The 14,399-nt window shown below is 33.3% G+C and overlaps 3 protein-coding genes across 4 annotated transcripts in view; 2 read left to right on the forward strand and 1 right to left on the reverse strand.

Moving 5' to 3' along the window:
• Positions 1 to 571: 571 nt before the first annotated feature.
• Positions 572 to 7,297, reverse strand: SdhD (succinate dehydrogenase, subunit D). Its single transcript, XM_028185388.2, has 4 exons — positions 7,107 to 7,297; positions 5,149 to 5,285; positions 3,885 to 4,069; positions 572 to 2,077 (listed from the first exon to the last, which is right to left on the reverse strand). Exons 1-4 carry the CDS (start codon positions 7,135 to 7,137, stop codon positions 1,879 to 1,881), a joined length of 552 nt encoding a protein of 183 aa, XP_028041189.2. The 5' UTR covers positions 7,138 to 7,297; the 3' UTR covers positions 572 to 1,878.
• A 514-nt stretch (positions 7,298 to 7,811) lies between these two features.
• Rpt5 (26S proteasome regulatory subunit Rpt5) lies at positions 7,812 to 10,960 on the forward strand. The gene is made up of 5 exons (XM_028185396.2): positions 7,812 to 8,481; positions 8,775 to 8,970; positions 9,068 to 9,264; positions 9,983 to 10,113; positions 10,707 to 10,960. The coding sequence occupies exons 1-5, from the start codon at positions 7,834 to 7,836 to the stop codon at positions 10,912 to 10,914; spliced, it is 1,380 nt and encodes a 459-aa protein (XP_028041197.2). The 5' UTR covers positions 7,812 to 7,833; the 3' UTR covers positions 10,915 to 10,960.
• A 757-nt stretch (positions 10,961 to 11,717) lies between these two features.
• TTLL5 (Tubulin tyrosine ligase-like 5) overlaps positions 11,718 to 14,399 on the forward strand; it is a 36,066-nt gene continuing 33,384 nt past the window's right edge. Inside the window, exons 1-2 of one of the 2 annotated variants that reach the window (XM_028185374.2) lie at positions 11,721 to 11,859; positions 12,449 to 12,550. In XM_028185374.2, the coding sequence (XP_028041175.2) occupies positions 12,453 to 12,550 (98 nt within the window). In that variant the 5' untranslated portion in view covers positions 11,721 to 11,859; positions 12,449 to 12,452. Of the gene's footprint in view, positions 11,860 to 12,448; positions 12,551 to 14,399 lie in introns of both variants that reach the window. The other variant, XM_028185376.2, reaches the window with a different exon arrangement.

A 14,399-nucleotide genomic window follows, 5' to 3' on the forward strand; every position in this document is an offset into this window, starting at 1 on the left:
AAGACTATTCCTAAATAAAGTAGATTTATTTTTTGCAATATTCTCTACTGATGATTGAGGGGATATTATTCAATAAATGCAAACAAACCATGAATATTTATTAAACTTAATTTAAAAAAAAAAACTGCCATGTCGTTTTTCCAGTCTATGACTCCGCTAAAATATTTTTTCTTTTATTTCTTAATTATAACGTAAGGTTGTATTTATAATACTGTTATATAATTAATATCTTATAAACATTTATCAGTTTATTCCAAGATTTATACTACACAAATTTATTGTTGCGTACTGTTATACGGTATTTCGTGGAAATTGCTTAAAAAAATCTTTTTGATCTTTAAACTAAACTTGGTTAAGTATATTCGAAATAGAAAATTGAAATTGTAATGTATTTTTTTTATCACATGTTTAATTTTTCAGATATGCAATAGGGGTACATCTTGTACCGAAGAATGGACTGACTGGCCAGTCAACGTTTTGGCATTGTCAGCATTTTCATACAACACTAGGAATGTAATGTAACATACTATACTTGGTTACCATATTTGGTTAAATAAAACAACAACAAAAAAACATTTAAACTTGTTTTATTACTAATAATAAATTACTCCACATTAAAATGTGTCCACAACACGGATCGGGAGGAAAATACATGAATGAATTTTTATGATTATCATTTCAATAAAACGTGCATTTATAGAATAATTTTATTAAGTACAATGTCAATTAAATCTCGAAACGTGTTCGAAGTCAAACAAAATGTACGGAATGGTCTCGCGGTCAAAATATCGAATTAAAAAAAAATCGTCAAACGGTCAAAATAGCACCTAAAAAATAAACAGTTAAAACTACTCGAGAAGTTGGGAGATCGTAAGTTTTAATCAAGTGGTAGTTTAAATTTTTTAAGCGTGGTAACATTTATTGCCTGGCAATATCTAAAATTAACTTTAAAATTAATAATTTCATTAAACAAAGGACGGGAATAAAAGAAAATAAAAAACTTTGCCTAACGTACAAGTTAGAACTGAACTATCAATAGATTTCATTCAGCAATTATTGCTTACTGTTCAATCACATCTACGCAGCGTTTTGAAATAAATTTAAATTCACTCACGTCGTAGAAACCGTAACTAGCAGCTATGCTGAATTTTTCATCTTTGTAAAATGAATTAAAAAAGGGGGGAAAAAATCCTTAAAAATTAACGTAACAACTGTATAATTTTATAGTGATTCTTGTCACTTAAAATAAGCTCATAATTTATTAAAAGGGACGTTACATTTTAAAATAACCGAGCTAATCAAATAAAATGATTTTATTTCTTTTTATTTCCTGATTATACATTGCCCTACATTGAGAGTGTGTTGCCAACAATAAAAGCAATCCAAGTTTTATTGGTATTTTTAAATGTATGATTTTACTAATTTTTCTTTATTTTGCTTTCGCATATGAACAGATGTTGTTTTTTCAAAATAAAAAACGACTAAAATCATTATGTTCTCAAGTTAAGAAATTACCAGATTTTCTAAAACAGAAGACGAAGAAACTTTGCTAACGTCAACTTTAGTTTTATGTCACTAATAAAAACCAAAAATATATTAAGCAAACAATTATACGTGAAGCCGTTACCAAAATACGGATTGAAAACTTCAGTTTGCTGTTGTCGTCAACCTTCTCCCATTTTGACACTAAACAATGTTACTAAACAGAAATTTTCAGTTCAGATCTCAGCATCAGCTCTATGTTACCGTTCGATCGCGAGTGCGACAAGGACGGTTGCTGCGTCACCACCTTCCAATTAAAAACTCAATAAGCGGATAGTATAGGCGATTTCGATTATTATTCTTTTACCATTCCGTAAAACGACAAAAAAAAGGAACTTATGACTTCTGTGCGTCCGATTTGATGGCCCAGAACTGTCTGATGCCGTTGGCGATGCCGACATCGTGGCTGATGATGTAAAACAAGCCTCCCAGTGTTGCAATGGAGATGAGATACACCAGGCCTATGGCAATTTTGGGTAAAATAGGACCAAATATACTAGCGCGCACGTAGTCGACCGCGATCGCTTCCAGGCCCCTGGAAAATATACATTTAAATACATAAATAATCTACAAACGTACTAACTTCTACAAAATAGTATTATAATAACAATACTGACACTAAAACTGGGTAAATGAATTAATTAAAACTATTTCTACGCTTTAATTATTTACATTTTATTATTTCTGCCTGCAGCGAAACCTAAATTTCAAGAAATATATTTTTATTAAATTAGACGGTAGTTAGAACAATATTGAAACGTCGGCGAAAAACGTTAGTCTGTATACCGTAATGCAGGGTCGGTATTGACCACTTACACACTTAGGCTACCTTAATCAACCGCAAAGTCGCCGTCGGCTTGGCCTAAAGGATAAGACGCCCCGCGCATTCGTATCGAGCGATGCGAATGTGCCGATGTTCGATTCCAGCCAACAGGTACGGATTTTTGTAATGAACTACGTAAAAAATCTTCACGATTGACTTCCACGGTAAAGGGAAAATATCGTGTAATACAAATAAAATCCGCAAAAAGTTTGAAGGATGGGGCAACCGTTGTACTGTAAAACTTGAGAATTATTCTTTTCGAAATTACTGATGGTAGAACGCCTTGCGAGTCCGCAGTTACCACCATCCTGCCTATTTCTGTCGTGAAACAGTAATGCGTTTCGGTTTGAAAGGCGAGGCAGCCCTTGTACTGTAAAAACTGTGATCTTAGAACTATATCTCAACGTAGGTGGCGGTATTTACGTTGTAGATGTCTATGGGCTCCGGTATCCACTTCACACCATGTGGCATGTTTGATATCGTCTACCGACCTAAGCAATAAAAAAAGTCAGAATTCGTGTCTCAAGTTAAATGGGGACATCTTAGTTGTTGATGTTTACAGACGCCGGAGCACGTCCACTTATCTGAGTAACGAGCAAAAATAGAAAAATAAATCGGAAAAATACTAGAGAGATAAGATTTTTAATTTTAAAGTATTTGGCTATGGAGGTCTCATATGGTATGGGTATATATGGGGATATAGGTATGGGTTTTTTGTCCAAAGCAGCTCTTGAGAATCACTTTTCAAGACGAAGCATCACACGATCAAAGACCAACTGTCCCACCCTACAAACCAAAACGCACCACTGCTTTGCCGTAAAAATACCAGATCGTGTTATATAACCAGACGGACTGACAATATGCTGTATCAGAACAAAACTCTCTAGCACTTGGCAGGTTTTTAAGAGTATATTGACATTAAACATCGGGTTTTTAATTCAAGTCTTGTTCATTCACTAAAATTCTGTGATAAAAATTGTTTTATGTTGTAACCTATTTAGCATTCTTGGATTTCATGTTCTTCCAGATCCGCCAGAACGCCCTGCTGACGCCTATGTCGTTAAAGTTCAGATAGAACAGCCCCCCTAGCATGGTGGCTGTTAGGAAGTACACTAATAGCATCATTATCTTCGGTATCACGTGACCGAAGAGTAGGACGCGGATGTATTCCACTACCATAGCTTCCATGCCCCTGGGGATAGGAAAACTGGGATGGGATGTGAAGGGATTAGGTTAATAAATAACGGATGTTTTAGACCAAACATTTTTGTGTTTTTAAATTTTTGTTAAATAAAGGACAGTTAAATTTATAACTGGTTCATTTGAAAAAAGAAAATACCCTTTAGTTCCTTGTTTTTTTTATATTGATGTATAAAGAGTACGTCGTAATATATACTAGTAATTTAATACGAGTAATATATACTAAATTAGATTAATAGAATATACATTAACAAAACTTAAAAACAATCTTATAAGCCTATATAAATATGTGGGTGTTTATAAAAAACAAAATACGTACCAGAAACTGTGAGCGGTGATCAGTATCGCCAGGAGAGAGTCGAATAGTTTGTTCGGCATCATGAGGGCTAACGGAATCAATGGGACCAGTGCAGCAGAAACCACTTTCTCAATGACCCAGAGCCTGGAGTGGTCCTCGACCTTCTCCGCTGACCGGCGCACGCAAGACGTACGGAATGAACGAATCTGAAACATTTTTTTTTTAAATAAGACTACTGCCAATTTCTGCTTCAATTACTCGGCCATCCCAAACTTTCTCGAATTGTTGGATTTACATGCAGCCACGTCTGTTGATAACAAACTAAATAGAAACGATTGTAAATCATCTTTTATAGTATGAGGTAGCGCCCTCTGTGAATTTATATTTTAACTACAGGTTTCATTTTTTCGTTTCATCGAGTAGGAAATCACACCCAACGATTCTAAAGAAGTTTCACTTCAAAAATAGCTAAAACAATAACCAAATATGTTTCCACAATGAAAAACATATATAGGTAGAAAGTGAACAGAGAAGAGAAATTTAGAAATTTAAGTTACAAAAAAAAAGGATGCGTGTACATATGTACGCGCGTAAGAAGTTATACTTTATCTATACTAATATTATAAAGAGGAAAGATTTGTTTGTTTGTTTGTTTCGAATAGGCCCCGAAACTACTGGACCGATTTGAAAAATTCTTTTTCCATTAGATGCCGACATTGTCCCTGATGAACATAGGCTACTTTTTTTAATTTTTTATTTATTTATTTTTTTGGTTTCATGTGTGTTTTAATGTTTCCGAAGCGAAGCGAGGGCGGGTCGCTAGTTTTTATTAAATTTATTTCTTTTTTTTTTAATATTAAATAATTAATAATTCATATTTAACGTTAATAATTTAATAATATTTAGTATGAATTATATTAAATAAAAAAAAATTCATTTATATTGTTAAATAATACATACGGATAGTTAACCTCAATTGTATTGAAGCACTTAGGAAGGTTGATGCGCAGTTTTTTCACAAAAAATTTCTAATATTAATTAGTAATATTAAATATTCAATTTAAATCACTTCTGATTATAATTCAGACGCACATACCAAATTCGCACTTGTATAATGAAAACATGTGTTTTTTCAACAATTAATTTACTACTCATTGGTCTAAATCACCTTAATACTTTAAAATAGCTTGCTACAAGTGACAAGCAAAAGATGTCGGCATTAGATGGCAGCATTAACTATATTTAAGTGACCTTATTAAATCTCAAAAATGTTCGTTTTACTCACAGCATTCAATATGGGCGTCGTTTTAGTATCCTTCATTATATTTCTAACAGGCAATGAGCTGGAGATCATACGTTGTGTTATTGCTGGCTGGGTCGCTAGCCTCATAGCTTGTTGGGTGAACATTCGACTTTGGCATCCTGTAATAAATAGAAATTTTATTATCTTGGTTCAATTACATTGATTGAGTTATATTTTATTGCCATGGATGGAATAGTTAACTCGCAACTTAATGATAAGAAGAGACCTTAAACATCTGAACGAAATCAGAGTATCTTAATTGATATAAGTTTGCCTCGTTATTATTCTATAATTATTATAGAAATTTTGGTTTAATTTTGTGACATTTAATGAGATTCGTGGCATAAATGTAAGCCCCTTATAACTTAGTGTAGTTCTTTTCATTTGTTTGTGTTTTTTTTATGATTGAAGGTTTACTAGTGGCCTGGAGACCTTTCGAGTCTCACCAGGACAGGAATTTTTTGTATCTGGGAGGTAGCAAAACAAGAAGAGTAAAGACGAGATAATCCCATGGGCAACAAGCAGTAGCCAAGTTGAATAGTGGTTTTTAGTCCCACTGCCAAACCCCCACAAAAGACTCCAACAGCCCAAAAAACGTACATGGCACTTCACAATGTTCATAATACACCCTATCAAGATAACACAATTAGTACAACTAATGAGCGGAAATTACAAGACCACAATGTATGGTACTCGCACTTACATTATATGCACTGAGGTTAAAGTTTTATTTATTCCTTAATCACTTAAAACATGAATGACACATTTAGTTATTACTTTAGTTACTATTATAACTTTGCTTATGCATGCACTATTTATCCTATTGTTCACATAGTTATGACTAATATAAAGAAATAGTTCCAAACAGCAAAAATAAATATAATAGCTCTTAATATATCAAAATATTTAGTATTTTAGTAATATTAACAAATTTTTTTGGTAGCACCTCATATAAAAAATTCACACAATTCAAAATTAGCTACTCTCAACAACGGTGAAGTGAACTATTGGAGTGGGGTTACGGTCACCAGATATCTTCTTTTTAATATTTTTTTTGCCTTCTAGTTATATGGCTCATTTGATGGTGAGTGGTTACGATCATTCATGAACCTGAGTGACCTGTACCAAGGGCACAACCACATTACTGCATACTCCAAACTAGAGTTAGCTTTAGAACATTCAACTAGTACAACAGATAATTATGAATACTTGGCAAATATTTTTTTTTTTTCCGTTATATTAAATTTTACAAATTTTTACCTCATGTAGTGGCATATATTATGAGGCTAAGACTTGTTTAACAGTACTTTATTCTATGCTAGATTCATACAAAGTACTGACTGCTGGTAGAGTAAATAAATATAAAGGTGATTATTTTTGATTGATTGCTGTCAGGTTTACAAAAGTGAAACAACCTCTTATCTATGATAATACTTCAAACTCATGTATCTTCCCTTCCTCAGGGTTTTGGTAGTATTTTGAAAATTTATCTTTTAATTTAAAAACCTACTTGAAACGTCTCAAAATTTGGATAACAATACATGAGAATGAAGAAATTAATAATATTACGCTTTTTAGCTCGTAGTTTAAAATATTTTTACTATTTATTGAAAATAGTTTTTTTTTATCTTCTGTTGTATATTAAATTATATTACAAACTGGAAGAAAATATAACTCCTTTTCAAATATTTTAAATTTAGTTAAAAATCACCAACACAACCTTAAAATGGAACGTAAAATGTAAACAATAACATTAAGATTAGATACAAAATACAAAACGTGTTTTTTTCTCTTGGGGCGATTAAAGAACTCAAACAGTAATCCGGTCTTATCATAGTATTTTAATGTTCATGTGGAAAATCTACAGGCGTCGAAAAAAAAACGATTCAGATTCCTATTATGTAATGATAATGTAAATGCAATATTAATTAATCTGTTACCTGATGTACGAAGAAACATGGAGAACGCCATGGTTATTTATCGTGTGATATATTACTAAAACTTTTTTATAATAATAAAATATAAATATTACTTTTAAGCCCAACAGAACAAAATCACCAAACCCAACCAAAATTGGAACAAGTCAAAACGTCAGATTCAAAATAATTCAAAATGTCAAATGTTAATTGTCAATTGTTTACGGTCATAGGTAACATGAAGTTGTAGCACACAGGGATAAGTTACCGGTGTACTCGTTTCGAGCGATTTGCCTACGCTAATGTTCAAATTACGGAGGCAGATATAATATTTCTAAGGAAATAACTACCTGGGAAGACTTAACTATAAAGACCAAGATCGTCTAATTCCTGTTTCAAATTACATAAATACTGATGGTAAAACATGGTATGGTACTCCCGTACAATTAGAGGTCTTTCTGACAGTCGTTAAATTAAAGGATTATGATTCTGACTGTATATATATCTTAGCGTGGTTAGTGTATACTGCATGTAATGAATATGTACATGTTGTGATATTTATTTTAACCCAGTATGTCCTTAGCTTGTTCATACATATATTGCAATAATAGAATTATGCTAGATAAACAAGTGAATTTTGATAATTACAGAGCTGAACATTTTAACTAAGGTCAGATCGACTAGAAAGTTGAGTAACCAATGTCGTAAACAATGAAAAAAAAATACATCAGGCTGGTCACATCGAAATGGAATGACAATTCATTTTAGAGTTGTGAAATGTGTGTGGGTTCAACAACTTTTTAATTTAAAAGATTGCTACGAAAAAACAAATCATAATAATACAATGGCCACAACATTAGAAGACAAGTCAATTTGGGAGGATGGCGAGGAAGCTCTCAGTGAGGAAGTTCTTCGCATGCCAACCGATGAAATCGTAAGTCGAACCCGACTTTTGGACAATGAAATCAAAATAATGAAGAGCGAAGTGATGAGGATCTCGCACGAGCTGCAGGCTCAAAACGATAAAATTAAAGAAAACACGGAGAAAATCAAGGTCAATAAGACGCTACCGTATCTCGTATCGAACGTCATTGAACTTTTAGACGTGGATCCGCAAGAGGAGGAAGAAGACGGCGCCGTCGTCGACCTAGACTCACAGCGTAAAGGGAAATGCGCTGTAATCAAGACTTCAACCCGTCAAACATATTTCTTGCCCGTTATCGGCTTGGTAGATGCAGAGAAACTCAAACCAGGAGACTTGGTAGGAGTCAACAAAGACTCTTATTTGATCTTAGAAACGCTCCCAGCGGAGTATGACGCCAGAGTAAAGGCAATGGAGGTAGATGAGAGACCAACTGAACAATACTCAGATATTGGAGGTCTGGATAAACAGATACAGGTAGAAACTCAGATTAATTTAATTGGAAATTTATTAATGCTTCTGCTATTTACTTTAAGTATGACAATTTTCAAACTATGATCTTTAAAAAACAAGTATTGCTTAGCTTAGGAAATATTTCTTCAGTTTTAAAAAAATCATGGTCTTATCTAAATAAAATAATAAATATTGATTCTTGTAAACATAGTACAAGAATTAAACTTCATTCATGTTAATATTGAAAACAATTTCATAACCCCAAAATAATCCAAAAATTTAAAGTAATTGAAATTGAATTGTTTTATTTTATTTAGGAATTAATTGAAGCTGTAGTGTTGCCAATGACACACAAGGAGAAATTTGTGAATCTCGGCATCCATCCACCCAAAGGAGTTCTTTTATATGGACCTCCTGGTACAGGGAAGACATTGCTGGCGAGAGCTTGCGCTGCTCAAACAAAGTCTACATTTTTGAAGCTGGCTGGTCCACAACTTGTGCAGATGTTCATTGGTATGACATATATTTAAAAAAATAAAGATTTCTTTTTTGTTGACACTCCAATATGCTGAGTATGACATATTTTATGATATCTCTCTCATACGCTCAGGTGATGGTGCCAAGCTTGTCCGTGACGCCTTTGCATTGGCTAAAGAGAAGGCACCAGCAATCATCTTCATTGATGAACTGGATGCCATTGGTACAAAGCGTTTTGATTCAGAAAAGGCTGGAGACCGTGAGGTGCAGCGTACTATGTTGGAGTTGTTAAACCAGCTTGATGGTTTTAGCTCAACTGCTGACATCAAGGTAACCATAATTATAATATATTATACTAATTTAACACCTAAGTAAAGCACTCATTTAGTTCTTGAAATAACTTTAGTTTTGTTATTATATGTCAATTGCAAATACAACAGTAACCATCACCAGTACTAATAACTATATAAAGGAATACACACTAGTAAATGATGTATAAATACATCAAATGCATAATTTTTTTTATAGATTATAATAATTCAAGACTGTGTTTATGGTAAGTAGTCTTAAACAAAATTAAATTCTCTATAATTAGTACACATACATATAATTAATAAATATAAATACTAATAATTAGGTTTGGATTCTGTAAATCATGAGCACAAATTTGGATCATAATTTTGAACTTGATTATTATCATGTCTTTTTTTATGAAATGTAAAATGAAATATGTCCTACACTCCCAAGGGATATGGCCTAGAATAACTTCACATAAACATTAAAAAAACATACTGTCGAATTGAGAACCTCCTCCTTTTTTGAAGTCGGTTCAAAATGCTAAAAATGCACACTTAGGATTCTCGAATTGCAGAGAACAATATGACTCTACCAGCAAACTCTTATCACAACTTGGAATTTCCTGATGACATATTGTGTGTTGTCTACTCAGCGAAAAAATAAATGTGGTGCTTATGATGATTACATTAAACTGTTTTTATTTATATGATCTCCATTCATTTCATTTATAAGACCTCCATTCGCCTCACAGGTCATTGCAGCTACCAATAGAGTGGACATTTTGGACCCTGCCCTGCTCAGATCTGGACGTTTGGACCGAAAAATCGAATTTCCTCATCCCAATGAAGAAGCCCGAGCTAGAATTATGCAGATCCATTCTCGGTAATGAATTTATGATAAGAAAAAAATATAAAAGAACAAATCTGAATTCATGTCAAATGTTTTTTTTATCAATTATAACTTATTTATAAACAGAAAAAATAAGAACATGAATTGAATGTGCTTACGAATTCAAGCTATGCTTTGTAATATATTAATTAATTTTTTGGTGAACATAGTCAAACAAGAACATGGCCCACTTAATTATTAGAAGCCAGATATCAAAACATGATTGTGGCCGTTTACCTCGACGCAAACGCAAGATTCAGGCTTACATTCACAGTATAATTGCAACAATTTAGTACTGACGTTTTTGTCAATGGTCAAATCGATTTGTGTTTGGGTTAATATTAACGTGAACTTTGGGCGCAAATTTGAAACAAGGAAGTTGCTTTGTTGTTGTTATATACATAAAAAATATTTGACCCTATACAAAATTACAAAACATAACATTACAAAAACAGAATTAAAATAAAGAGTCATAATCTGCAAACTACTAGACCACATAGGTAACGATACTAAAAACATTTAATGAAACTCGACAATGTAACTGGTACATAAAAAGTGCAGATTCATATTAGCATTTCTGATTTCAGTAAAATGAATGTAAGTCCAGACGTTAATTTCGAAGAGCTGTCGCGTTCGACTGACGATTTCAATGGCGCCCAGTGCAAGGCGGTCTGCGTCGAAGCTGGTATGATAGCGCTGCGACGTTCAGCAACTGCCGTCACTCACGAAGACTTTATGGACGCCATACTGGAGGTCCAGGCTAAGAAAAAGGCCAACCTTAGCTATTATGCTTAGTTGTATTAAATATAAATAATTTGTATAAATAAAAATTTACTTCAAATGAAGTGTTTTTTATGGATATTGCAATATTTATCGCAATATTTTCAAATATTAAACTCGACGTTGGCAACAAAGGCATTGCTCATCATGATACTGAAATAAAAAGTAATATAGAAGCAACAATGAATTTCTTACATTAGGAGGCATCTCACTGATCTTTGAATTTGGCGCCAAAATATTATTGCGTTATCTTTTTTATGTTTTTTTTTTCACATTTATATGGTCTGTTTTGATTCTGATCAGAATTTAGTTAATATATAATAAAATTCTGGTCAGAATCAAAATTAAATAATTAAGACATACGAAGGGATCACTCTTAATAAAAGTGGTGAATGCCGCCTCTGGACACCAACAGTACTATTGGTGGGTGCGTTACAATACAGGTCATGAGTGTAAAGTGCATGCAGAATAATAAAAAAATTTAATACGAAATTGAAAAATATACGAATTTTAAGAGAATGAAAATGAACTTTTTTCATTAACATGAATAAAAACATATCGGTGCGTTCACTTTTATGCAAAAAAAAAAATATTTTTTAAAGTTGAGTTACAATTGGTATTTAGAAATTACAAATCGTGTTATTTAAAAAATAATAATATTGAAGTCATATACAATTTATAGTAACTACGACTCATTCGTAAATCTATTTTTTTTTGTATTTCAACAAATTTATTTGCATAGTTTGACTAGATATGAACGCGTCTGTATGAGAATCGTATGAAAGGCGCGTGCGTGTGCTAAATTTGAAACATGAATTCGAACCTAACAAAATTCTAGTACCTAGTTAGTTTTAATTTTACATTATTAATACATTTTATACATTATTTTGAGACATGTGAAATCATTCTGCAGTAAAATACATCAACCGAGGAACACCAGCCAAATTTAACAAGTCATTCGTAAGTACCTAACCTATTTTTTTGTAAATTTTCATTTTTGACATTTCGTAAACAATGCATGACAGTATTGTGGAAAAGTGCGAAAATCTTGTCGCATTGCACGGGTTATTGATTAGCAGAACTGAATGCGGGGTTCTAATGCGGATTAAGATTTGATCAGATGATTTCTAAAACAAATTAACAATACTAATAACTAATTACTAGACAGACCAGAAATAGACTGAGAAAGTTGTAAAAAGTTTTCAAGTCAATTTAACCACCTTTGTGCAAATGTTAGATGAATAATGCCAAAACTAACTCGATAATGCTTAATTATTTAAAACTTTTAATTTTTAAGAAATAATTATCGCCTAATCATGAGAGAAAAAGCTTGTCCTGTTAATATTAAGTACAACCATAGTAAATTATATTTAAATTAAATATTTTGCTAGTAATAAAATAATGTAGGTAGGTGTTAGAAATAAAAATGTTAAAGCTATGTTAATTATCAGTTTATAACAAATCAATGTTGAATTAATTTCATATGATAAAAAATATGTAGATTATTTCAATAGCAACAAATGGATAAAAAATTTTATTATTCTATCAGGGAAATGGAACTGGACGATTTTGGTGAGCCTACTATTAACATAACAAAAGTGGATATACCGAAAGTACATACAAAATGCAACCACAACCGTCCGCACACAAGGTCTTCTAAGTAGTATCTATTCTATTTCAAATTCTATAACATCTACATTTAAATCTTGAAATCAACCAATTTATTTATCACTTTCTCAATAAATAAAAAGCATACCCGCACATGAAATAAGTTAAAACAAAATACATTGGCTCAGTTTTAAATAAAAAGGGATTTAAAAATGGAATGATTTCGAGGTTTTTTTTTTAACTTTCACACACACGTTAGAGTATGTCAATTTAGAATTTAATATTGAAAATGAAATGCTATGCTTCCAAAATGCAAATCGACCATATTTAGATAAGTCTTGCCTGCTCAGCTTTATGTTTTTTTTTAGTAAGAGTTATCAAAGTTAGGTGATAATAAATTTAGTGTACATTTATTGATGATATTTACTTATTCTTTTCTAAAAATTTCATAGTTTCTGATTTGCTTGATTTGGCCACAAATTTTAATTTTATTGCTGTAATGAGTGGACGAGTTCACGGCCCATCTGGTGTTAAGTGGTCACTGGAGCCCATAGACCTCAACAACGTGAATGCCGGTACCCACCTTGGGACATGAGTTCTAAGTCTCAGTTTTTAGTACAATGACTGCTCCACCCTTCAGACCGAAACACATTACTGCTTCAGGGCAGAAATAGGCAGAGTGATGGTACCTGCCCGTGCGGAATCAGATGAAGTCCTACCAGTATGTAATTACGCAAATTATAATTTTGCGGGTTTCATTTTTATTACACGATGTTATTCCTTCACCATGGAAGTCATTCGTGAACATTTGTTAAGTACGTATTTCATCTAAAAAATGAGTGCCCGCCTGCGGGATTCGAACACCGGCACAGTTGCATCGCTAGATACGAATGCACCGAGCGCCTTTTCCCGCAGGCTACTACTACTTCAACTTAGTTTGGCTTGCAAGGCCAAAACAACATTAAAACCTAAAAACAATTCAAAATCGCAATCGCAATCGCTACCTAAGCGGCTAGCCTTGAGAATCTCAGTGGGCTGTGTCTATGGGTTAATTCGTTCGTCGAGCGCTTCGTCGCAAGTGACGGGCTCGAAGAGGACTGTGTCCGGTGTTTGTGGTACCTAAAAGCACCGTTAATGGTTCGGCAGAATCCGTAATGACGTGTTTTGGGCGACGTCGACTGTTTACCATTCGGTCTACAGGATCGGGTGTGTAGTTTCCAGCGGCCACGACAAGAGGATTCTCATGTCGTGCCGCCTTCTCAAAGTGGCGCAGTTAGCGATAAGACCGTCAATTGTACTTTTTTTTGTATTTATGGTTTTGCATTGCTTATTTTTTTTTTGCTGTACAATAAAGAATACTCTCTCTCTGACGCTAATTTTTTTAATTATTCGTGATAAAGGCCCTTTCGTCCCGTTAATATACTGACTCGTCAATTTCACACGCTCATTGGAAGATCGTTCCTTTGTCGATATCTTCAAAGCCCTATTGGTTTATACGCTCTCCTGTGCAACACAATCAATATTACTAAATAAAAACGTATCCTTCAAACGCTCGAGATTAGCATCGTCGAGTGGGCCGTCTCTCTCGGCGTGAGATACCTAATAAAAACCTACGTATCGCAACACGAGTGCGTAAATAACTTCTTCGGGGAATGCCGATAGTAATAAAAATACATCCAGCATGTCATTAAAACGCTTTTACGGTATAGTATAGCGTTTATTTGCAGTTTTCGTTGCTACGTAACTAGGACTATAAAATTATCGATACGCCAAAAAAAATAATTATATAATTTTTTTCTTACGTAAATGTGTGAACGAGCTTACGGCCCGTAACGTGTTAAGTGTTTACCGGAGCCCATAGACAACAATCTGAATGTCTTCATCCATCTTGA

This window comes from Bombyx mandarina, chromosome 25 (assembly GCF_030267445.1).
Source record: "Bombyx mandarina strain Sakado chromosome 25, ASM3026744v2".
Lineage (NCBI taxonomy): Eukaryota > Metazoa > Arthropoda > Insecta > Lepidoptera > Bombycidae > Bombyx > Bombyx mandarina.